The following is a 27,231-nucleotide window of genomic DNA, read 5'->3' on the forward strand; positions in this document are numbered from 1 at the left end:
TTCTATTCAAATGCATTATCGGTTCTACTGTCCCTGAAACACCCTCACCTGCTCCTACAATGCAATCTTTACCCAATATAATACTGTTACTAGATCTAAAAAACCACATAATGTTTTGTAAAAGAATATTCTTGACCTTTCGAAAATTTATTCTAGATTTGTGAATCGTCTTTTTTCCCAATTTCTCCTTTTCTAAACCAGAAGGAGAAATCCTTGTTCTTCATATATTTGGATCGGATCAGCTCTCCCCAAATACTTCGACTATTGATACCCCTCCACAGTGATTTCAAAATAAGAGCCCATCCAAAGAACTTTAAGTTATGAATACCCCAACCACCCAAGATTTTGGGTCTAGTGATCTTTTCTAACTTCACTAAATGATACTTGTTCATACTAGCACCGAACCATATATAACTTGCTATTACTTGATTCAGAAGATTAATAATCATTTGAGGAATACAAAAAAGATGTGCCCAATAAATCCCTAGCTGAGTCAACACTGAGTGAGGATGGTACATCCTCCCATAGATAAACATATGTTTTCCCACCCCTTAATGTTTAGATAGAATCTCTCCACCAGCTACATCCAATTTGCATTTTTGTAGCTACCTGGCTTTAGTCGATAACCCACATATTTCATACCCTTTTCTATATTTTCTGCCTTCACTCCAAAGCGATTCTGAATAAAAGAGATATCATCCTAGGCGCATGCTCCATAGAGAATAATAGATTTCTGTTGGTTTTGAACAAGACCCGTAGCTACCCCAAACTTTTTTAAGATTAAGGAGAGTGATAACCATTTAAACATATGTACCATAATAGAATATCATCCACAAAAAATTTGTTATTATATAATGTAAGATAAAATAGGTTAAATTTAGAAATTCATTAAAAATTTAAATATTATATATTATAATATAAAATATATTAAATTTAGAAAGTCATTAAAGTAATATTTGATTTAATATTATATAGTATTTTTTATTATAATATAATATAAATTTTAATTTAATATAATATTATAATATTTAATTTAAGAACGTTATAGTATTATATAAAATATATTATTTTAATATTATATATAACATTGTAATTTTTAAAGTATTATATAAAATATATTATTTTAATATTATATATAACATTGTAATTTTTAAAATATTATATAATAAAAAATATTATGTAATGTTATTATATAATGTAATCTAAAATAGGTTAAATTTAGAAATTCGTTAAAATTTTAAATATTATATAATATAAGATAAAATATGTTAAATTTAGAAACTCATTAAAGTAATATATACTAAAAATTATTGAAATTTTCATCAAAAAATATGTAAGCTCTTAACTTGAATTTACATTATTTTAATGTTAATATTTTTTCTTTATACTAAACTAACAATAAATACATTGATTTTATTGTATATGCTATTTTCTACTCTTAGCTTATTCATTTGACTGGATGCATTGATTTCAATGTAAATGTTGATTTATAATTTTATTTTATTGTTTACATCATATGCAATTATATGAGTGTAGTTATTAATCTATGAAATAAATATATTGCATCTATTTTGATACACTAGTTAATACATCAATGGCCATGAACACAAATTTTGATATACTATTTGTGTTATATTTATTTAACAAGTTGTATAATTAAATATAACTGAAAATAAATAACTTGTTATAAGATATTAATTGAGAGCGGCTATATATATCTATTGTTCCATTTTAATTTTGACAAAATCAAATAATAAGCATATACAACCGCAACTCAAATTAATTAATTAAATAATTCTTAATCTATTTAAATAATTTTTTATTTTTATTTTTATTTATTTATTTATTTATTTATTTTATTGTTATTTTTTAATTAATTTATTTTTATTATTAATTTTTAACTAATTATTTTATTATTCTTTATTAAATTAAATTAATAAAAGAATTTTATTTAAAAGACAAATGTATAAATATTTTATTATGTTATCTAAAATTGAGAGATATGTTATATATTAATTAATTAATTTTTAATTTTAATTTAATTATTTTTATTTTTTTAATTTTTCCCTTAAAACTGAAGTATGAAGATTTAAGGCAAATGCTTATAAGTTCTACTGTTTCAAGGTCTGTAATTTTAAATAAAAAAATATTCATATATAAGTCTTTCAAAAAAATTATTTATTAACTTAATTTAATTGTGAAATCTAAATAATAATAATAATAATAATAATAATAATTAATTAAATCATATTAATTAAAAATTAATTAATTAATTAATATATAACATATCACATAATTTTAATAACATAAAAATATTTATATATAAGTTTTTTAAATGAAATTTATTTTTAATTCAATTTAATTTTGAAATTAAAAAAAATAAAAATAATTAAATTAAAATTAAAAATTAATTAATTAATATATAACATATCTCTCAATTTTAGATAACGTAATAAAATATTTATACATTTGTCTTTTAAATAAAATTCTTTTATTAATTTAATTTAATAAAGAATAATAAAATAATTAGTTAAAAATTAATAATAAAAATAAATAATTTAAAAAATAATAATAATAAAATAATAAAAATAAATAAATAAATAAAAATAAAAATAAAAAATTATTTAAATAGATTAAGAATTATTTAATTAATTAATTATTAAATGTAAATCAATCAAACCGACATTATAAGCTAAAAAAATATCTTTCTGTTCTTCTATTAATAGCTTCTTAATTTTCTCGACTCTCTTCTCAAAATTCAGATCTCATTACCCTGATGATAGACTCACTTAGCTAGTCAGAAACTTCGGTTTCATAATTTACTCACAGATTTTTCCATTAATTAAAATACCCTGAAAGTGATAGCATATACTGAAGGATGGATCGTTCGTACATAAAATCCCAAAAGTCAATCATGGATGGATCGTTCCATCCGCTTCCGTACATAAAATCCCAAAAGTCAAGCATTGATGGTATTAAGTTTTGCCAGAAATGAAAGGATGAGCCAGCACGCCAAAAATAAAGAGACGTGCACGCGTGTGTTTACTACGATTGAAAAATACGTGAATCTTGGAGACGAGACGGGTCCTAATGTCTGGCTAGTCAATGCTGATCCTAATATCTCGAGAGTCACCAGACCACAGAGGGAACAATCATAGCTAATCGTCATTCACGGACTATGGGTGTATTACACCTAAAGAATTTTAAGATATTTTTAAATATAGGAGAAATTTTTTATTTTAATTATTTTACATTAAAATTAATCTAAATTTTAATTGAATTGTTTTAAATATAAAATTTAATAAAAAAATATTTTGAGATAAATATTTATCGAAATTGTTTTATTTCAATTTAAGGTGAATGAAAATTTGTTGATTTTTTAAATTTTTTTAATTAAGGGCTTAGAATGGTTTTTAAGGGAATATGTTCAACATATGTTTAATTTTATTTTAATAAATTCCTCATCATTATTTATAATATTAATTTATATATACATAAATTTTATTTAGCAAAATGGTTCATTACTTTTAATAAATTAAAAAAATTAGATTCTTGCCAATTGCTCCCACCAACTATTTTCCTAAGGATTTGAGATTATTCCAATTATAATAAGTTTCTCTATGATAAATTCCTCTGTCACACCTATTTTACATATACATAATTTTTTTTTTAAATATATATATGCCAATCTTTTAACTTAATGCTCTCTATAAGGTAATCCGGTCTCACGTGTACACATTACACTTTATAACCATAATCTACACATTAAACCATACACATATGTATCATTGGCATGTGTTAATTAGAATACATTAGACGATAAACATTTGGCATGCATTAACTAAAGTTATATGAGACCATATCCATATATATCGTTGGCTCAAGTTACTATATTATGGCTCACTGTTGTATTTACCACGCGGCATCAGCCTAATAGCAACTATGTTAAAAATGTATACACTATTCATATTACAGCACCTACCATAGATATTCCAACGGCACTGTATTAATGGGCATGGGCTTTGATGGTCCCGCCGCAGTACTATCAGGTGACAGGTCATACTTACCTTTAAGACAATCCGTCCTTCCGGGGCAGGTGGCATGGCCTGGTTTCTCCGACCATGTGATACCTTGGTAATGCAGATTTTGGTCTCACCGCCAGTGACTCCCGCCATACTTCAACGGCCCGGATCTCTTCCGGAGATCGGAGGGCTGGAGATCATTCAAAGGTCATCGATGATACTTAAGCGTCTCTCCGCCGTGTTAGAGTTTATTTGGTGTCCGCGGCCTTTGCGGACCTGGTTCAATGTCCCTCCTCTGGCTCGACTCCAACAAACTTATTCCTTCAACCTGCAACACTCCGGGGACTGCATTCCGCCCATAATCAATCCTCGCAGGTATTAACATTGTTTCCTCCTTCTTGCCTATGATTTAACGGCTTGGTTATCAAAGGAGTGTTACTTACAGTCTTTACATTTCCCTACTGAGTTTGTGCAGCCGCATTTGCTATGCTTCGGCGAACCCATGGTGACTTCGCACTGCAAACAATCCTCCGGTAACACACAGGTATGATTATCGACATTCAAGCCTGTTTACTTGATAATGGTTAATGGTTACAATTATGAACTACCATGTATGGTTTGGTGCAGATCTCTGCTTTCCAATACGGTCTTCCCATTTCCGCTGCCGGGTATTCTCTGTGGAGAACCCTTACAGTTATCTCCGTTGCATAGATAGGTTACGACTGTGATTTCCTGTTGAATGTTATTGATTGCAGAGAGGTTCTGGGTTTGTTATACCTGTCACGTTTTCTTCTCGTTTGGATTTACAGAACCGCCTAGCAGCAAACTTGGTACATTTGATGTGTTTGCATGGGTTTCAGATCTGGCCTTCATGCGCAGATCTCATCATGAGTAAATTGGACTTATTCCCTTATTCAGATGTACCGATATGTTTATGTTATTACTTCACCGTTCGGTGCTTTCATAATCTCTTTAGCCCTCAGGGCATTTTCGCCAATATATTGACTCGTTTCAGTTTGGTAATCCGTTACTCGAGAACAGAGATATAGGGTTTATATTTTGTACAAGTTCTATTTATACTCAGACGGCATTCGCCTCGGCGTTGTCAAGTTATGATGATAAATCTTTGTTTACAATCTCTGTATTTTTAAAATGCTCTTATTTCGCCAGTCGGTAATTTATGACATCGGCGAATGGTTAGTATTTTGGCGGATAGCCCTTTTCCCTGTGGAAAGGACTACCCTTCATGCATGATTACTGTCTTTTTCACACAGTCTCTCTGAGTAATATGAATATCTATCGTTACAGTTGCATGCACAGATTCTCTGGTTTGATATGAATAACTTCCATTTTGTTTGCATGCATCGAATCTAGATATGTATTACCACAGTCATTATTTGTTGCTATAATACACCGAGCCTTGGTTTATTCGTATCTGTTATTATTTTTGTCGCTATAATACACAGAACGTTGGTATATTCGTATTCTTTCTGTACTCAGTTATAGCTTTATAAACACAGGTTTTCTTTATGTTTAAACCGCGAGTACTGAGACCCGATAACAACTAATTAATGAAGTGTATTGTTCTCTATTCCACCGTTCACCAACGCTCTCTGTACAGAGTCATTTGCTGGACATACACAGTTTACTAATGGCCTAGGTTATCTATTGGCTCATTATTTCTCCGTCGCGGGATTACTTCCGACTATAGTCGGTGTTCTTCTTTTTACCTCAGAGGTTTAAACCCTCATTCTAATGCCATTCGACAGCATTCGCCTCAAACAACAGGTTATAGAGTTTACTATTGTTTAATTTCATCAGTGTCTATTCGTTTTTTTTGAATAATAACGCCCTTGCTAATAAGTTAGGACGAGACTGTTACCCAGTAACCAGTCCTTTACCTTATACTCATATATAACCTTGTTTTAATATTTCCGTACCGTTTATTTTTTCTTGGGTACTAACTCAGACCCTATCCATTAACTGGCAGTCCCTTTTCTTTGAAGTTTACGCTTGTACATTATGCTAAGCATTGTAACAGTATCTAGGAAAACAAACAGTCTTTTCCTATTTAATTACTGTAACTTCAATGCACATTAATTTTCCTATCAAGGAATACCAGTTTGGAACCGTACCTGATTACCACTGTCAGGAATGGTTTTTCAAACAATAAGTCACCTGAGCTTTAATTCTGCTCTCCACCCAGCCATGAGATCCATCCCTCAGACGGAATTCTCCCCCCGAGCCATCCTGCAGGCCTCCAGCCCTCAACAGGATTTGTGCACTCTCTGTGCCAGGTTATCTGGTCCTAACCAGACTTAACCACTTTCTTTTCTTCCCTTTTCCTGTTCTTGGAAAAAGATTTCATTTCTCTCTGTCTGTCCTCACAGCATAGAATTTTCCCTCAGTCAGGACTTTTCCTGATTTGGAGGGTAGTTCCATCAGTTATCACAACTGATCATTTTCTTTAAATTTCACCTCTTAGAGGCTGCCAGCAATTCCAAGAAATATTTAAATTACTTAATTAAAAAAAACATAGTTTGTCACAGTTTTGTTTAAACATAACAACAACTGTATTACTGTCTTTTTACCACAGTAAACTTTCAAATTTACATATCCTGGGGTCATTACATCTCCCCCTCTTGAGATTGGACATCGTCCCGATGTCTGTCTCCTTTAAACAAGTTTGGGTAAGCTTCTCTAAGGAGTTCCTCATCCTCCCAAGTAGCCTCTCCTGGTCCATAGTGCTGCCACTACACTTTAGCTTGGAAAATAACCCGTTTCCGCAGCTGCACTTCTCTCCGATCGAGAATGCTCAGTGGTTCGACCAGAACCTCGCCTTCCGGCTCGACCTGCAATCAGCAATAGATTTAATTATTTTTCAGCTTAGAAACAATGCTTATCTATAATGACCAGATTAATCCTTACCCGAACATTCTGCCATTGAATCACATGTTTAGGATCGTAAACGTATTGCTTTAATACAGATACGTGAAACACATTGTGGATCCTAATATGGCTTGGTAGGGCAAGTTGGTAAGCTACCGGCCCCACTTTTTCCAAGATCTGGAAAGGTCCAAAGTAGCGAGGTGCTAGTTTGGCACATCCGCTCCACTGCAAGGTACTCCTTCTTGGTTGGATTCTTACAAATACATGATCCCCAACCTGGAATTCCTTGAATCTTCTCTTTCGATCAGCGAAACTTTTCTGTCTCTCCTGAGCGGCTTTTAAGTTGGCACACACCCTCTTTACCGTATCCTCCATTTCCTTGAGCATATCAGGACCAATTCGCAACCTGTCCTCTGGTCCACCCCAGCTTGCGGGTGTGCGGCACTTCTGCCCATACATAACGTCAAAAGGACTCATCTGGGTTGAGGAGTGATATCCATTGTTATATGCGAATTCGACCAGGTGGAGATAGTCTTCCCATTGGGTTGGCTTCATCATAACGCAGGCTCTCAGCATGTCCTCCACAACCTGGTTTACTCGTTCTGTTTGGCCATCTGTTTGGGGATGATAAGCTGTGCTAAAGTTCAGCTGTGTTCCCAGTTCAGCAAACAATGTCCTCCAAAAGGTTGATGTAAACTTGACATCCCGATCAGAGATAATCTCCTTCGGAAGTCCATGCAATTTGAAAATATTTTGCATGAAAATATGAGCAATTTGCACAGCCTTATATGTCGACTGCACAGGTATGAAGTGTGCTGCCTTACTCAGCTTATCCACTACCACCATAATGGAATCATTATTTTTCTTTGTTTTAGGCAGTCCAGTTATAAAATCCATGGAGATAGTCTCCCATTTCCATTCCGGAATGGGTAAGGATTGTAACAGCCCTGCTGGATGAAAATGTTCTGCCTTAATCTGCTGACATTCTAGACATCGTGCTAGATACTCAGCTATCTCCTTTTTCATTTTTGGCCAGTAGTATTCTTTTCGAAGAGCGGTGACCATTTTCTGGTAGCCCGGATGCCCAGTATAATAGCTGGTATGAAATTCATCCAGAATCAGCTTCTTAACACTATCTTCATTGGGTACATACAGCTTTTTGTTAAAGTACAGCATTCCGGCATCATCCAGCTCATGCCCCTATTGTGTTTCTTTACCAGGAAGTTGCTATATTCGCTGTTTAATTTACTGGTACACAGCATCACATTCAGCTGCTATTTTTATCCTTTCCAATAATGTATTCTGCCATTTAATAACTGAAATTTTGCACAAGCATTGTACTTTTCGACTTAATGCATCAGCCACTCGGTTCTCCTTCCCTTTTAAATGCTTAATTTCAAAGTCGAATCCACTTAAGAAGTCAGCCCAACGAGCTTGCCTTGTGTTTAAAGTGGGTTGACTGAAATAGTTTGTTAGGCTGTGATGGTCTGTTAGTAACAGAAATTTTCTGCCCAAAAGGTAGTGCCGCCACATTTTTAGGGCATGAATGACAGCAGCCAGCTCCAAGTCGTAAGCAGAGTATTTCTGCTCATGCTCTTTCAGCTTCCTAGATTCATAAGCAATGACTCTTCCTTCTTGCATCAGCACCCCTCCCACACCTTCTTTACTTGCATCCGTGCAGACCACGTAATCCTTATTAGGATCAGCTATACTTAATACAGGTGCGGTAGTGAGTAAGTGCTTGAGCTGTTCAAAGCTCTTCTGGCATTCTGAGGTCCATTTAAATACTTTTCCTTTCTTTTTCAAAGAGGTGATAGGGTATGCTACCCTTGAAAAACCTTCGACAAATCTTCTATAATAACCTGCTAACCCCATAAAGGACCTAATATCTGCCACGTCCTTTGGTATAGGCCACTCCATTATAGTTCTGATCTTCTTAGGATCTACTGCGATTCCTTCCTTAGTGATCACATGGCCCAAATATTGTATCTCCTCCTTGTAGAAATCACATTTACTAAACTTTGCATATAATTGATGTTCCCGCAAAGTTTGCAACATCAATCTAAGGTGTTCCTCATGCTCCTTTCTTGATCTTCTGTAAATCAGAATGTCATCTATGAATATCAGCACAAACTTGTCTAAAAACCGATGAAACACACTGTTCATCAAACACATGAAGGTAGCAGGTGCATTGGTCAGCCCAAAAGGTAGCACCACGAATTCATAATGCCCATACCGCGTTCTGAAAGCGGTCTTAGCGATATCTTCCTCTTTTATTCTGATCTGATGGTAACCAGATCGCAGATCAATTTTAGAGAATACCGTTGCTCCCTTCACCTGATCAAAAAGCTCATCGATCCTAGGCAAAGGATATTTGTTTTTTATCGTGAGCTTATTCAGCGGACGATAATCAATGCACATCCGAAAGGTTCCATCTTTCTTTTTGACGAATAGCACTGGGGCTCCCCAGGGTGATACGCTGGGACGGATGTAATTTTTATCTAACAGCTCCTGCAGTTGCATTTTTAATTCTGTTAGTTCTGGTACACTCATACGGTAGGGTGCCCGTGATACAGGCGCTGCCCCTGGGATCAGCTCAATAGTGAAATCCACATCCCTTTTCGGCGGTAATCCCGGCACTTCCTCGGGAAAAACATCTGCAAACTCCTATACTATCGGAATGCTACCCAGCATAGCAGTTTTATCTTTTTGATTTGCGTACCCCACCTGAATAGCGTAAATTTGACATTTCTTCTTGATGCACTTAGCTAGCTGAGTTGCTGTAATGGGTCGGATCTGCACAGGGTGTCTGATTCCTTGCAACTCCTGCTGCTCTCCAAGGTCATCCTTATAATAGATGGTTTTGGTCTTGCAGTTCACTAAGGACCAGTGTTTCTCCAGCCAATCCATCCCAATCAAGATATCATAGGAACCCAACGGTAATACATTCAAATTCACCACTATTGGCTGTCCTGCTATGGCTAAGGAACAATTATTTACTTTGGCCAAGACTCGTCTCTTGGCTCCTGTAGCTAGTTGGACCAGCCATGGATTCCTGAACTTTTCAGCTTGTAGTTTACCCTGTTCTACTATTTTCAGGCTAATATAACTTAAAGCAGCCCCTGGGTCTATAAGAACAACTATGGAAAGGTTTGAGATTTTACCTTTGAATTCAATCATGGATGGCTGGTACTCCGCTTGGCGGTCCTCCAGCGCTACATTGATTCTCGGTACACTACGTGCCACGTCCCCAACAGTCGATTCCTCATGAATCTGGGATATCTGGTCTGTCCCCTTTCTCTGTGGGCAGTTTTTAACATAGTGAGGTCCTCCACAACCCCAGCATTGCACTGGCGGTCTGGTCATCCCCTCACCTTCTGGTTTAACAGACTGCTCATTTGCTTTAGATTCGCTCATTGGTCTAGACCGGGGTGCATTCCTTGCAACAGGTCTACTGTTTAGTCCTTTACCAGCACCTTTATTCCCATTGCTGCGACTTCCTTTGCTGCTCCCAACCATCCGACCGCTTCTTTTCTCATTCCATCTTTTGCTTGAAGTGTCCCCCTTCTGTTTACTCTGCTGGTAGAAGATTCTCGCTTTACGGATGGCCTCATCCATGGTTCTAGGATTGTCGAATTCAATCCTTTCCCTTATATATGAAGGTAAGCTGCTCACAAATCTTTGGACCTTGGCTTTCTCCTCCTTGATGTAAGGTACATAACGTAGCAGCGAGGTAAAACGGTTAATGAACTCGTCCATGGTCTGCTGTCCCAGTCTTAAGTCGTGAAATTCCCTTGCCTTTTCATCATAGAAGCGCTCAGTCAGATACCTTTCTTTAAAATATTTCTGGAACTTTTCCCATGTAATGGTTCGTTCGCTGACCCCTTTGACAATCTTGATTTCCTCCCACCACAAGGTTGCCTTACCTTGTAACTGGAAGATTGCCAATCTTGCCTTCAGATTGTGGTCATACTCATATAACTGAAAATACTTATTCATATGGCTTCCGCAGCTTCCTCCTGTTCACCATCAAAATGTGGAGGTTTAATCTTTCGAAATTCTCCCTACAGTTCCATTTTCTGACGTTTTGAAGTTTGCTGCTGAGGTGCATTATCAGAGTGATCTTCCTTGTCTTCAGAATTTTCAGGTTCCATTTGATAGTCTTGTTCTTCTGTCACCCTCTGCTGTTCTGCACTGGGGTTAGACGGGGGTGGGTTCTGCCTGTCCGATAGGCTCTTCAGAATCTTTTCCTGTTCAACTCTTAAATGTGCGTTGTCCTCTCGCAACCGTGCCATCTCATTCTTCAATTCCTGGACAGTTTCCAGGATTGCAAGGTTGGTACTCCGTGATTCTGCACCCAATTGCACCCACGGCTCTGCATTCTCTTGAGGGTTACTGCAGGGTCCTTGCATTTTGTCTCTTCTCTGATTTATCTGCTAGCTGTTGCAATTCTGTATTTCATTCCAAATAAACAAAACATAGTTAAGTACGTTGTTAGCTTGCTTATGTTTGCTTGGTGTACCCTTCTGCATACTGAAATATGTTCTACCTGAGGCCACAGTGTTGAAACTGGGCTCTGATACCAATTTGTCACACCTATTTTACATATACATAATTTTTTTTTAAAATATATATATGCCAATCTTTTAACTTAATGCTCTCTATAAGGTAATCCGGTCTCACGTGTACACATTACACTTTATAACCATAATCTACACATTAAACCATACACATATGTATCATTGGCATGTGTTAATTAGAATACATTAGACGATAAACATTTGGCATGCATTAACTAAAGTTATATGAGACCATATCCATATATATCGTTGGCTCAAGTTACTATATTATGGCTCACTGTTGTATTTACCACGCGGCATCAGCCTAATAGCAACTATGTTAAAAATGTATACACTATTCATATTACAGCACCTACCATAGATATTCCAACGGCACTGTATTAATGGGCGTGGGCTTTGATGGTCCCGCCGCAGTACTATCAGGTGACAGGTCATACTTACCTTTAAGACAATCTGTCCTTCCGGGGCAGGTGGCATGGCCTGGTTTCTCCGGCCATGTGATACCTTGGTAATGCAGATTTTGGTCTCACCGCCAGTGACTCCCGCCATACTTCAACGGCCCGGATCTCTTCCGGAGATCGGAGGGCTGGAGATCATTCAAAGGTCATCGATGATACTTAAGCGTCTCTCCGCCGTGTTAGAGTTTATTTGGTGTCCGTGGCCTTTGCGGACCTGGTTCAATGTCCCTCCTCTGGCTCGACTCCAACAAACTTATTCCTTCAACCTGCAACGCTCCAGGGACTGCATTCCGCCCATAATCAATCCTCGCAGGTATTAACATTGTTTCCTCCGTCTTGCCTATGATTTAACGGCTTGGTTATCAAAGGAGTGTTACTTACAGTCTTTACATTTCCCTACTGAGTTTGTGCAGCCGCATTTGCTATGCTTCGGTGAACCCATGGTGACTTCGCACTGCAAACAATCCTCCGGTAACACACAGGTATGATTATCGGCATTCAAGCATGTTTACTTGATAATGGTTAATGGTTACAATTATGAACTACCATGTATGGTTTGGTGCAGATCTCTGCTTTCCAATACGGTCTTCCCATTTCCGCTGCCGGGTATTCTCTGTGGAGAACCCTTACAGTTATCTCCGTTGCATAGATAGGTTACGACTGTGATTTCCTGTTGAATGTTATTGATTGCAGAGAGGTTCTGGGTTTATTATACCTGTCACATTTTCTTCTCGTTTGGATTTACAGAACCGCCTAGCGGCAAACTTGGTACATTTGATGTGTTTGCATGGGTTTCAGATCTGGCCTTCACGCGCAGATCTCATCATGAGTAAATTGGACTTATTCCCTTATTCAGATGTATCGATATATTTATGTTATTACTTCACCGTTCAGTGCTGTCATAATCTCTTTAGCCCTCAGGGCATTTTCGCCAATATATTGGCTCGTTTCAGTTTGGTAATCCGTTACTCAAGAATAGAGACATAGGGTTTATATTTTGTACAAGTTCTATTTATACTCAGACGGCATTCGCCTCGGCGTTGTCAAGTTATGATGATAAATCTTTGTTTACAATCTCTGTATTTTTAAAATGCTCTTATTTCGCCAGTCGATAATTTATGACCTCGGCGAATGGTTAGTATTTTGGCGGATAGCCCTTTTCCCTGTGGAAAGGACTACCCTTCATGCATGATTACTGTCTTTTTCACACAGTCTCTTTGAGTAATATGAATATCTATCGTTACAGTTGCATGGACAGATTCTCTGGTTTGATATGAATAACTTCCATTTTGTTTGCATGCATCGAATCTAGATATGTATTATCACAGTCATTATTTGTTGCTATAATACACCGAGCCTTGGTTTATTCGTATCTGTTATTATTTTTGTCGCTATAATACACAGAACATTGGTATATTCGTATTCTTTCTGTACTCAGTTATAGCTTTATAAACACAGGTTTGCTTTATGTTTATACCGCGAGTACTGAGACCCGATAACAACTATTTAATGAAGTGTATTGTTCTCTATTCCACCGTTCACCAACGCTCTCTGTACAGAGTCATTTGCTGGACATACACAGTTTATTAATGGCCTAGGTTATCTATTGGCTCATTATTTCTCCGTCGCGGGATTACTTCCGACTACAGTCGGTGTTCTTCTTTTTACCTCAGAGGTTTAAACCCTCATTCTAATGCCATTCCACAACATTCACCTCAGACAACAGGTTATAGAGTTTACTATTGTTTAATTTCATCAGTGTCTATTCGTTTTTTTTGAATAATAACGCCCTTGCTAATAAGTTAGGTCGAGACTGTTACCCAGTAACCAGTCCTTGATTAAGACTACCTTATACTCATATATAACCTTGTTTTAATATTTCCGTACCGTTTATTTTTTCCTGGGTACTAACTCAGACCCTGTCCATTAACTGACAGTCCCTTTTCTTTGAAGTTTACACTTGTACATTATGCTAAGCATTGTAACAGTATCTAGGAAAACAAACAGTCTTTTCCTATTTAATTACTGTAACTTCAATGCACATTAATTTTCCTATCAGGGACTACCAGTTTGGAACCGTACCTGATTACCACTGTCAGGAATGGTTTTTCAAACAAATAAGTCACCTGAGCTTTAATTCTGCTCTCCACCCAGCCATGAGATCCATCCCTCAGACGGAATTCTCCCCCCGAGCCATCCTGCAGGCCTCCAGCCCTCAACAGGATTTGTGCACTCTCTGTGCCAGGTTATCTGGTCCTAACCAGACTTAACCACTTTCTTTTCTTCCCTTTTCCTGTTCTTGGAAAAAGATTTCATTTCTCTCTGTCTGTCCTCACAGCACAGAATTTTCCCTCAGTCAGGACTTTTCCTGTTTTGGAGGGTAGTTCCATCAGTTATCACAACTGATCATTTTCTTTAAATTTCACCTCCTAGAGGCTGCCAGCAATTCCAAGAAATATTTAAATTACTTAATTAAAAAAAACATAGTTTGTCACAGTTTTGTTTAAACATAACAACAACTGTATTACTATCTTTTTACCACAGTAAACTTTCAAATTTACATATCTTGGGGTCATTACATCCTCATTATTATTTATAACATTCATTTATAATTCTTCTTTTTTCTTCTTAAATTAACCACATTGATATTTTTTATGTGATTGTACTAGTTTAAGACAATTTTATATTTAAGACAAAAACGGCTTAAAATATTTTAAGACAAAACTTTATATTTAAGACAAAAATAGTTTAAGAAAAATATATTTTAAAACAACTTTATATTTAAGACAAAAAGAGTTAGAGACAAAAATTTATATTTAAGACAAACAATTTGAGACAAATTTTTAAGACAAAACTTTATATTTAAGACAGTGACCATTTAAAAAAAACTCATTTAAGACAATTAACAATTAAAACAAAAACATATCAATTTACCAATTTACAAGTTACTACTTTTTCACGCCTATACCGTTATTTCACTAACAGAAAACCCATTTAAGACAATTAACAATTAAGACAAAAACATATCAATTTACCAATTTACAAGTTATTACTTTTTCGAGCCATTTCACTAACAAAAAAAACCCATTTAAAACAATTAACAATTAAGACAAAAACATATCAATTTACCAATTTACAAGTTATTACTTTTTCGCCCCTATACCGAAACTGCTATTTCACTAGCCATTCACGTTATCTTATTGATCTGATTAAAAATATTAAATTATTATAATAAGATCCTCTTCAAATATCTGATTGAGAATATGCAAAAACCAAGTAAAGAACCTCACCTTAAACAATGCGTTCCCAGGCGTATGACCGTCAAGTCTGTTGCCGTGACTCTCACGACTCATGGAATATGCAAAGTCATATGAATGCCAAGGCTGTTTGCACGGCTCACGATTATTGAAGACGACGGTGCGATTATTTAAATTGCTATCTAATCGCTAAATTGCATGGTTAGAATATTCAGTAATATTGTTAATCTTTTGAACTAAACTTATTCTTGAAAAAATTAAAGAGAGTCAAATGGAAAGAAGCACCTTTGGTTAGATAACTTGATTTACTTTTAGTTCAGCCTATAACATTCAAATTGTTTGGTGCTTTTGGGTGGGAATGTGTTAAGTTTTTTTTTAATACTTATATTAAAGTGCCATTATTTGTTTTTGGAATGTATTAAGAATTTTTTTTTAATTATGTATTATATAAGATATTTTTGTTTTTTGGTTTGTGACTTGTCATATAGTAAGTTAAATTGGTAATAAAATAAAAATTTTGTCAAATATATTATTTATTATAGTTTTTTAAAGTATGTTAATGTAAATAAAGAAAAATAAAATGAAGCAAAATATAAAGAGATTAAGTAGAAAGATGGGTATCAATCTGAAGATGATCCAAAGCATTAGGATTAGGTAGATAGATGTTGATCTATGGTTTATTGTTGCTATAATATGCACTATGGGCTCATTCATGTTGATCTAGGGTCAATTGTTGCCATGATATGCACTATGGGCTCATTAATTTTTGTGAGTTGCAACACCATATTGTCCAAAACCAAAATAATTTCCTCTTTTGCATCGTTCTTATCTAGTGGAATCTTTTCCAAAATTTCCTTCATGCTCCAATTAAGGTTAATGATAAATATATATTGATTGTTTCCACCATAGGTGTGGCCAACATCCAAAACCCATGCAAACACAATGTCCATACCTTTGAGTCCAATAAACAATTATGCTCTCCCTTTAAATCATATTCCACCTTGTCAATATGTGCCCTCACCTGCAATGGGATTTTTTCTCTATAGAGTTGAATCGAAGTCTCCGCCCACGTATGAACCTTTCCTCTTCCACTACAGTGGAATCGATTATAGAAATTTTGAATAATATAACACTTATTCACAGAGATTATCCTGATTATACACTATTTGCGGAATGCATGCATAATACATAACCTCCTCTACGTTGATCATCAATTTTGTGGAATTAAGAAACAATCGCATGCGCACATTGAAACATCAATCACACATATCAACACAGTATGTAATGGGGAAAGCATACAACTGAAAACCCGCAACTATTTGTATATTATAATGATAGAGAACATGTAACAATACATAGTACAATACTCCTCATAAGTACTCAATACTATCTCCACCTGTTACACACAAACTAGCTCAGATCTGAATCAAGTCACAGGTTCAAATCTCCTCCACTGTTTGCCTGCCTCTATTGCGCATTCCTGCATGAGAATAATGATCTTCCAAACTCGTATTCCCTTGGTTTGTACTGCGCAATCCTCATTGGCAATCTCCATCAATGATTGTGCAAATATCATGCACAACTATAGTCACAACTGACAGCTGTCTTGCCCTTTCACTCACCTCTAACACCTGTCTCCACTGAACTGTCCATGCAGTAAGTTAACTGATGTATCCTTTAGTTGATTTATGAGTTAATAATTAGTGAATTAATTAATAATTAATTCACACCACTCATCGCTAGTGTATTTGTCAGTTAAACTAAATACAACTAGTTCAACTAAGTCAAACTGAACACAACTCCATCAACTCCTCAATCAACTCCACCAGACTCAGTCACTTGAGTTCTAACTGAAGTCCAGCATGCAATAGCTCAACTAACCCATAGGAAAAGCGTATTTCCTTCTGGCAGTTGCATGTGCCACATCTGTAGCTTGAACTGAAGTGTCGTAAGAGGATAAGATAATGTTTATAGTCCAAATATTATTAAGAGCTAATAATATTCGACTGTTCTATTTTTAGACTGGCAGTCTAAAAATAGACTCCGCCCATATGTCTAAAAATAGAAGTCCATCTCTTTTTACCAACATGACCAATCATCCATAAATAACATCCTGCAACTCATAGACCATGACCCATATGTCTAAAAATAGACTTTGTGCCAAAAATAGCCTGATGGCCCACTTAGTGAAGGCGACTTCTTTTCACTAAGATCCATCATCTTGTTGCATTTTCAACACTCCCTCTCAACAAGAGATGGATTATCTGCAACCCCTATCCTGCCTCTGTGGTATTCGAATTTGTTCCTGGTGAGCGCCTTCATCAAAATATCAGCATCCTGATCCTCCGTGGGAATGTATGAAAGTAACATGATTCTCCGCTGCACACAATCTTTGATATGATGGTACCTGATGTCGATGTGCTTGGATCTATCATGAAATGCTGGATTAGCCGAGAGTTTAATGCAACTCTCGTTATCACAATAAATCACAGTAGGCTCCAAGTGTGACTCGAACAACCCGACCAGGATCTTCCTCATCCATATAGTCTCGCATGCAGCCAAACTTGCTGCCATATACTCGGCCTCTACTAAACTGAGTGCCACGAATCTCTGCTTCCTGTTGTACCAAGAAACTGTTGTCGACCCGATACTGAAGATCCCTCCAGATGTGCTCTTTCTGCCCGTTGGACTCCCTGCCCAATCTGCATCCGTGAAGCCACATAGCTTCACCTCATCCTCCTGTCTGTACCACAATCCATATCCCGATGTGCCTCTGAGATAACGCAATACATGCTTGCCTGCCTTCCAGAAGAGCTTGGTTGGCTTAACCATAGCTTTTGAAAGCTGGTTAATAACATAGCATATATAGGGTCATGTATTGACCAGATACATAAGCAACCCCACAAACTGTCGATAAACAGTGGCATCCACTACCTCCGCTGAAGTAGCATCCTCCTTCCTCCAACCTCCAGGAAGAGGAGTATCAACAGGCGTGTAGCCATCCATGTTGAACTTCTCTAGTATCTCCCGGGCATACTTACCCTGAGAAGCAAATAGTCCATCACTGCGCTGCCAAATTTCCAATCCTAGGAAATAATGAAGGAGGCCCAAGTCCTTCATCTCAAACTCTTTAGCAAGATCCTCCTTGCATGAAAGTATCAACAACTCATCTCCCGTCAAAATCAAATCATCTAGATAAAGTACAATGATTAGCAACTTACCCTCCACCACAATCTGGTATAGGTTAGGATCCGCCTCACTCTTGGAGAATCCAAGCCCGGTGAAATAACTGTCTATCGGTGTGTACCAAGCACGAGGTGCTTGTTTCAACCCATACATCGCTCTCTTGAGGCTTCACACATGCGACTCGCTGCTGAAGATCTCGAAACCTTCGGGCTGCTCTATGTACACCTCCTCCTCAATGACTCCGTTGAGGAACGTAGTCTACACATCCATCTGATGGATGTGCCACCCCATCTGCACTGAGAGAGCAAGAATCGTCTGTATGGAAGAATATCTTGCCACAGGTGCAAAGGTCTCCTCATAATCGATCCCCTCTATCTTTGAGAAGCCTCAGGCAACAAATCTTGCCTTGTACTTCTCCACACTCCTGTCAGCTACCTGCTTCACTTTGTAGATCCATCTCGAACCCACCACTGATTTCCCTTCCGGTCTTGGGAAAGTCTCCCATGCACTGTTTCTGACAATCGAATCATACTCTTCCACCATGGCATCTACCCATGCGGGATCCTCCACAGCTTCCTCGAAAGAGGATGGCTCAGTCACGACACATTTGCTCACAAGAGCCATGTATCTAGTGTACCGATCAGGTGACTGTCTCTATCTGCGCTGTGTTGTAGGTGGTCCTACAACCTTCTCTGCATCTTAAGCCAGTCGCTCAGCTTCTGCAGTGCGCTTTCGCCCTCTGATGGTTTGCGCTGCATGAGTGGTCTCTTCCACTCCATGAACTTCATCTTGTGGCTAATCCACATCCTGAAGCTCATCCTCAAGAACTAACAGCTCCTCATCTGCATGCAAGTGTGGCTCCCTCTCAAGCAAACACTTCATGGCTTTCTCCTCCTGAAATTTGATATCCCGTCGCACAACAGTCTTGTGACTGTCTGGGAAATACACACGATAGTTGCGGGGCATATCAGTGTACCCCACAAATATCCCAAACTCTGCAGTCGGCTCCAGCTTCTTCCTAGCATCCTTCGTCACATGCATGTAAACAGGAGAACCAAAAATCCTCAAATGGGAAATATTAGGAATCTTACCAGAATAAGCCTCCTCAAGTGTACTCATGCCAAGTATCTTGTGAGGACAACGGTTCTGCACATATACTGCAGTATTGCATGCCTCTGCCCACGAGTGAAGGGGTAGGCCCTGATCATGCAACATTGCCCGTGTAGCACCCACGATCATTCTGTTCTTCCGCTTAGAAACCTCGTTCTGCTGTGGGTTATGGGGAGCTATGAGCTCTCTTCGAATCCCTTCTGCACTGCAAAAGTCCTTGAACTCGCCAGAGATGAATTCACCACCATTTTCACTCCTAAGAGCCTTCACCTTCTTCCCCAATTCCTTCTCGACTAGTGCTTTGAACTCACAAAACTTTGAGTATGTCTCACTCTTCTTCTGCATGAAGAAGATCCAACACTTTCGAGAGAAATCATCAACAAAGATCACATAGTACTTGTGCTTTGTTGTCGAAGCTACTGAGAAAGATCCACACACGTCTTTGTGAATTCTCTCAAGGATCGTCGTGGCGCAACTATCCTTCTCGTGAAAGGTGGCTTTCACAAATTTTCCCAAAGTACACCCCTTGCACTGATCTAACTGCGTAAGAGTACCTTTAGGAAGCCCAGTAGAAATCTTCTGCAGTATCTTCAAAGCTCCATGGTGAAGGTGGCCCAATCTCCGGTGCCACAACTCGCCATCATCCCAGCTCACCACTCCTGCTGCCTTGCATGCCATTGCTGCGCAGCCATCTACATGCAATTGATAAAGGTTCTTGACTCGAACTCCTATCTTTTGGGTTTCTCCAGTTGTCTTACTACGCAGGAAAGCCTTTCCTTCGCTGAAGACAACATCATATCCCTTGTCTTCTAACATCGCCACACAGATAAGATTCTTCTTCAATCTTGGAACATGCATCACTTCCTTCAATACGAAGGGTTTACCAGAGTCCCTCTCAAAGGAAATGGTACCGATACCGGTCACAATGTATCTACCATCATTGACCATCTCGATGTGCACTCCAAGATCTTTCTCATCCAGATCAGAAAATAAATTTCGATCTCCTATCATGTGAAAAGACGCACCACCGTCCAAGAACCATACCGATCCCATCACACTTGATACCAAGCATGCGATCGGCGAAAAATCCAGCTCAAACTGCAAGGCTAAGGCCTCTCCCGCTGCAGATCCAACAACTTGCTTATTTTTCTTCTTCTGCGGACAATTTGTGGCATAATGTCCATGCTGGTGATAGTGAAAGCACTTAACCTTGGACATGTCCTGCTTCTTGCCTTTCGCACTGGAATGAGAAGCTTTCTTGTTCTTCCCCTTATTTGGTTTGGCAGCCAAAGCACAATTTTCTTCATCAGATTCCTTTGATGAAGATATATCCCTGGTATTCTGCCTGACCTCCTCTTGTACAAGATTCGACCAAAGTCTCTCCCATCCTGACAATTTATCCCGACCATTGATAGAGTCCTGATAGGAATGCCAACTCTTCGGAAGACCAAGGAGAGCCAAGATCACCAAGTCCTCATCATCGACAGTCACCCCCAGACTTCCTAGCTCATCCCAGCATTAGGTGAACTTCATGAGATACTTGGGCATACTGTCTCCTTTCTCACACTTAATGTTTCTGAGTTTATCCTTGAGTGCCAACTTCCTCTGGTCGCTCTTGCTTTGGAATAAATATATCAACGCTTTCCACATCAAGTATGGAGAAGCCTTTCCATGCAGGCTGGATACAATGTGATCCTTCACGCCCTCCAACAGAATCCTTCGACACTTTCTTGTCTTCTTTTGCCAAGCCTCAACTTGAGCAGCATCAGTAGGCTTTGGGACATTAGCATCTATGAAATCCTTCAACCCATTGTCATCTAACACCGCCTCCATCTTGTCTTTCCATGCAATATAATTCGAGCTGCCTTCAAGGGCATACTCCAATCGGAATCCGTTGAAAGACATTTCAACTTCGACACCAAGAAAACACTGCTACAAATTCGAATTCCACCAGCTCAAAACTCAACCGCTTCTGATCTAAAATTCGTGAGAACAAATTTCTGGTACAAAGATTGAATGTATGGGCATTCACCAGATATCTCACCTTCCAAAAGAAAGATGAATGTAGAGGCTACCTGGCCTGATTACAGACTCTGCCTGAAGAAATAAAATGTAATCACTTTCTGAATAATAGATCTAATGATCAACTTCGCTCTGATACCATGTAGAAATTTTGAATAATATAACACTTATTCACAAATATTATCCTGATTATACACTATTTGCAGAATGCATGCATAATACATAGCCTCCTCTACGTTGATCATCAATTTTGCGGAATTAAGAAACAATCGCATGTGCACATTGAAACATCAATCGCACATATCAACACAGTATGTAATGGGGAAATCATACAACTGAACACCCCCAACTATCTGTATATTATAATGATAGAGAACATGTAACAATACATAGTACAATATTCCTCACAAAAACTCAGTACTATCTCCACCTGCTACACACAAACTAGCTCAGATCTGAATCAAGTCACAGGTTCAAATCTCCTCCACTGTTTGCCTGCCTCTACTGCACATTCCTGCATGAGAATAATGATATTCCAAACTCGTATTCCCTTGGTTTGTATTGCGCAATCCTCATTGGCAATCTCCATCAATGATTGTGCAAATCTCATGCACAACTATAGTCACAACTGACAGCTGTCTTACCCTTTCACTCACCTATAACACCTGTCTCCATTGAACTGTCCATGCACTAAGTTAAATGATGTATTCTTTAGTTGATTTATGAGTTAATAATTAGTGAATTAATTAATAATTAATTCACACCACTCATCACTAGTGTATTTGTCAGTTAAACTAAATACAACTAGTTCAACTAAGTCAAACTGAACACAACTCCATCAACTCCTCAATCAACTCCACCAAACTCAATCACTTGAGTTCTAACTGAATTCCATCATGCAATAGCTCAACTAACCCATAGGAAAAGCATATTTCCTTCTGGAAGTTGCATGTGCCACATCCGTAGCTCGAACTGAAGTGCTGCAAGAGGATAAGATAATGTTTATAGTCCAAATATTATTAAGAGCTAATAATATTCGACTGTTCTATTTTTAGACTGGCAGTCTAAAAATAGACTCCGCCCATATGTCTAAAAATAGAAGTCCATCTATTTTTACCAACATGACCAATCATCCATAAATAGCATCCTGCAACTCATAGACCATGATCCATATGTCTAAAACTAGACATAGTCTAAAAATAGACTTTGCGCCAAAAATAGCCTGATGGCCCAGTTAGTGAAGGCGACTTCTTTTCACTAAGCTCCATCATCTTGTTGCATTTTCAACATCTCTTTGTTAAATCATTGTAGACTCTATATAGGAAAGCAGCGATATGAAAGCCCAAACAACAAAGGAAGAGAGAGTGGAGAATGTATAATGGGCGCAATGGAGAAAATAAGAGAATCAAGAACTAAGCCAATCGAGAAAAAGAAGTTGGAGAGGATAGAAAATTGTGAGTGACTAGCTGTTTGCAGTAGAGCCAAGGCCCAAACTAGAAGAAGAATCCACTAGTAGGGGAGGGAAACAACCATTGAGTTGTTTTAAAAGCCCAAAAATTTGCTATAGGATGGAGATTTTTTGTATTTATACTAGAGAATATCAAATCCATAATGAGGAGTTGGGGGTGAGGTGTGGAAAGTGTGCCATATGTCATCACCATACTGTCCATTTTTTATACCAAAAACATATAGATGAATACATAAACTCACACACACAGATATAATGTCAGGATAAGACATATGAGGGAGAGTTTGGCACATTATGCCCTTTCCGTGATGGAAGTGGAGGTGGCATCTCCTTCCACGCCCCAATGCAGAGGTGTCATCTCCTTCCATGCCCCGATGCACATCCATTCTAACTCTATGTAGGGTGAAAAGTAGGATTATTTGAATGGCAATTATATTGATCTTTTTCTTTACATCAACTATATTAAATAACAATTATGAATTTCTTGTACCCTTCATGTAAGATTAGTAAGAATGATATAAACATTCATTTATACAAGCATGATATTAATTAATGTAACAAGAACAAGGTCGAATTAGATGGTTGATATAAACATACATTCATGTAAACATGATATTAATTAATGTAACAAGAACAAAGTCGAATTAGATAGCGACTCTAAGTAGCCAAAAGATTGAGTCCATAATTGATATAATTAATTTTTGGTTATCTCATAATAACAATTTAAGCTACAAAAATAAAAAAGATATAACTACTTTCATAACATATCAATAGTCATGAATCAAATTTATCTACTATCACAATTTATAATTATTTTTCTAATTTAATTTTTTTTACATTATTAAAACAAAATAATTAAAATTCAAAGTAATAATAATACAAAAATAATTTAACATACAAATAAATAGTTTGAAATGAACAAATAAGAAAACTCAAAAATTACAATTAGCTTTGTGAAGTGATACTATTGTTTTCTTTTACTAATTCTAATATTATAATGTTTAAAAAAGAATATATATTATAATATTAAATAAATATTACATAATATTAAAAATGAACAATCCGGTGGTAAAAACGCTAGACTTGCATGACACAAGTATAGGCAATGAGAAAACAAAAAAAATACTAACTCTAATATTATAATATTTTAAAAAAATATAATACAAAGTTTAATATTATAATGTTTAAAAAATAATATTATGTAAAGTAAAATATAATATTTCTTTATTATAATATTATATCAGTTTTAATATAATATAATTTTATAATATTTATTTCAAAAACATCATGTCATTATATTAAACATATTGTTTTAATACTATACATATAAAACATAATATTTGATTTAATATTATATAGTATTTTTTTATTATTATAATATTATATTAATTTTAATATAATATAATATTATAATGTTTAATTTAAAAACATTATAGTATTATGTTAAATATATGATTATAATATTGTAATTTTTTAAATTTAAATATTATAAAATGTAAGATAAAAGAGGTTAAATTTATAAATTCATTAAAAATTTAAATATTATATAATATAAGATAAAATATGTAAAATTTAGAACGTCATTAAAGTAATATATACTAAAAATTATTGAAATTTTCATCAAATTAAATTGTTGAAATATATATAAGCTCTTACATTGAATTTACATTATTGTAATGTTAATATTTTTCCTTTATACGCAAATAAAAAAAAATACATTGATTTTACTGTAAATGCTATTTTCTACTCCTATTTTATTGATTGTATTAGACGCATTGATTTCAATGTGAATGTTGATTTATAATATTATTTTATTGTATGGATAATATGCAATTATATGAGTGTAGTCGTTAATCTATGATGTAAATGTAAGTGTGTCCACAGACATCAAGTGTGAAAAGGGAGAATGGAACAAATTTAAGTATCATATTCTGGAATTTAATCAGGTACGCTATCTCTGCTAAAAGTCGTTCAGCTTTATCAGAAATCCCTTTTCTTAAGTTCAGATTTTGACATACAAATGAAAATATACTTCCCAAATAGCCCAAATTTGAAAGCCTATAAAAGAAGATTAAAGTGACCAAATGGCATCTATCCAACTCTGAATGCTAACCAGCACCTAACAAGTTCTTCCCAACCATCCTTTTTACATAAAGAAAACAATCCCGGTATTACTGTGACCAAAGAAGAAAATTGAAAAGAGGAGAATTTGAAATGTTTCAAGCTCGTTCTTTGACATGACAGAATTTTGAACTGGCAAGTTTGATTTCAGTTTTGAATCTTGATGTTCATCCAATGGAATTTCTTTCATATATCAAATTTGCCTATGTGATAAATTGTTGGAGATTTTCCTTCTTTCATGATTGTCTCTTAATTCTGGGTGTTTGTATCAACGTGTATTATACTCTGCACCTAATTCCAAATGACACTATTATCTTGCATTGCTATGATGTTTTATCAGTTTTTTTATGTTTTCCACACTATGACAGTTTCTTAGCTTGAGTTGGCATAGCTGGAAAAATTGCATGTAAATGATGAAAGCATTGTCACAGTCGGGCATAGATAAAAATCACACTTTGAATTAAAAAGGAGTTGCAACTCACAAGTGTGTACGACACCTGGGAGACGGCACTCAAACCAAGAGGAGACTCTCACTCTCGTTCACTCTCCATTACATCAAATGAATATTACAATATTAATTACATCACTGAAAAATAGGTAGTTGTAAACAACCTCCTAAACTCTAGGAACTAATCCTAAGCTAAGGAGATACGTTACAACCATATAACCATTTCTCCATTATTTTTAACTCCCCCCCCTTAATGGAGAAAGGGTTATTTTGTACTCCTAACATCCCTCTAAATAACTCAAACTTTACTCGCCCTAGAGGTTTAGTAAAAATATCAGCTAAATTATCACAAGTATTACAATACTCCACACATATTTATTTTGATTGTATCTTTTCTCGAACAAAATGAAACTGAGTGTCAATATGTTTAGTATTTTTATGGAAAACTGGATTGTATGCAAGCTTTATTGTGCTCTGGTTGCCAGTTTTGATGCCGGTTGCTTCTTTCTGACTTTCACCTGCATCGCTAAGCAATCTCCTCAACCAAATGGCTTCGCATGTTGCTGCACACAACGCCTGGTACTCAGCTTCACATGATGATAATGCTACAATACTTTTCTTTTTGCTACTCCACGAAATAACCCTGAATCCAATACTATATGCATAACCTATGATGGATCTACGATCATCCTGGGTCACCTGCCCAATCAGAATCTGAATAACCTGCTAAAGTAACATCAGAAATGTCAGTGTATAAAATACCATAATTACAAGTACCACTAAGGTACCTCAACACACATTTTGTTGCAATCCAGTGACTTTCAAGTGGTCTGGACATAAACTGGCTCAGCACACTGACAGAATATGCCAGATCAGGTCTAGTTGTTGTGAGATATATCAAACTCCCCACTAGCTGTCTATACAAAGTGGCATCCACCCTTTTTGTGCCATCATCACTGCTTAACTTGAGGTTCTACTGTAATGGTGTTGCTGCTGTTTTACACTGTTCCATTCTGAATCTTTCCAACAGGGTTCTGGCATACTTTCCTTGAGTTAGAAAAGTTTGACTAGAATCTTTCCACACCTCCAAACCTAGGCAATAATGAAGATCTCCAAGGTCTTTCATTTCAAATACCTGTGACATTTACTGCTTGATTTCTTTGATCAAATTATTTGCATTTCCTGTTATAATCATGTCATCCACATACAAAGAAATCAAAATGATTTTCCTCTGTTTATTTATCTTGGTATACAGGTTTGGGTCATTGAGGCTCCTATAAGAACCATGTTGTATAAAAAATGAATCAATTTTCTCATACCATGACTTGGGTGCTTGTTTCAAACCATAAAGTGCCTTATGCAATTTACACACTAAATGCTCCTACCCCTTTTTCACAAAACCAGGAGGTTGTACTAAATAAATTTCTTCCTTTAATTCTCCATTCAGAAATGCAGACTTAACATCTAGCTAGTGTAGCTTCCATTTATTTTTTGTTGCTAAAGAGATTAGCATTCTGATTGTATTTAGTTTAGCTACAGGGGCAAAGGTGTCATCGAAATCTATGCCTTCTTACTGTGAATAACCCTTTGCTACCAGTCTAGCTTTGTATTTTTCTACACTCCCATCTACATTTATCTTAGGTTTATATAGCCACTTACAACCTATAGGG

At 36.4% G+C, this 27,231-nt stretch overlaps 1 protein-coding gene across 1 annotated transcript; it reads left to right on the forward strand.

Moving 5' to 3' along the window:
• Positions 1-4,009: 4,009 nt before the first annotated feature.
• LOC149210162 (uncharacterized) lies at positions 4,010-4,775 on the forward strand. Its single transcript, XM_089398892.1, has 4 exons — positions 4,010-4,109; positions 4,249-4,397; positions 4,498-4,566; positions 4,650-4,775. The coding sequence occupies exons 1-4, from the start codon at positions 4,010-4,012 to the stop codon at positions 4,731-4,733; spliced, it is 402 nt and encodes a 133-aa protein (XP_089255018.1). The 3' UTR covers positions 4,734-4,775.
• The last annotated feature ends 22,456 nt before the right edge of the window (positions 4,776-27,231 follow it).

This window comes from Pinus tabuliformis, chromosome 1_2 (genome assembly GCF_031772625.1).
Source record: "Pinus tabuliformis cultivar Carrire ecotype Pingquan chromosome 1_2, CPIR1, whole genome shotgun sequence".
Classification (NCBI taxonomy): domain Eukaryota; kingdom Viridiplantae; phylum Streptophyta; class Pinopsida; order Pinales; family Pinaceae; genus Pinus; species Pinus tabuliformis.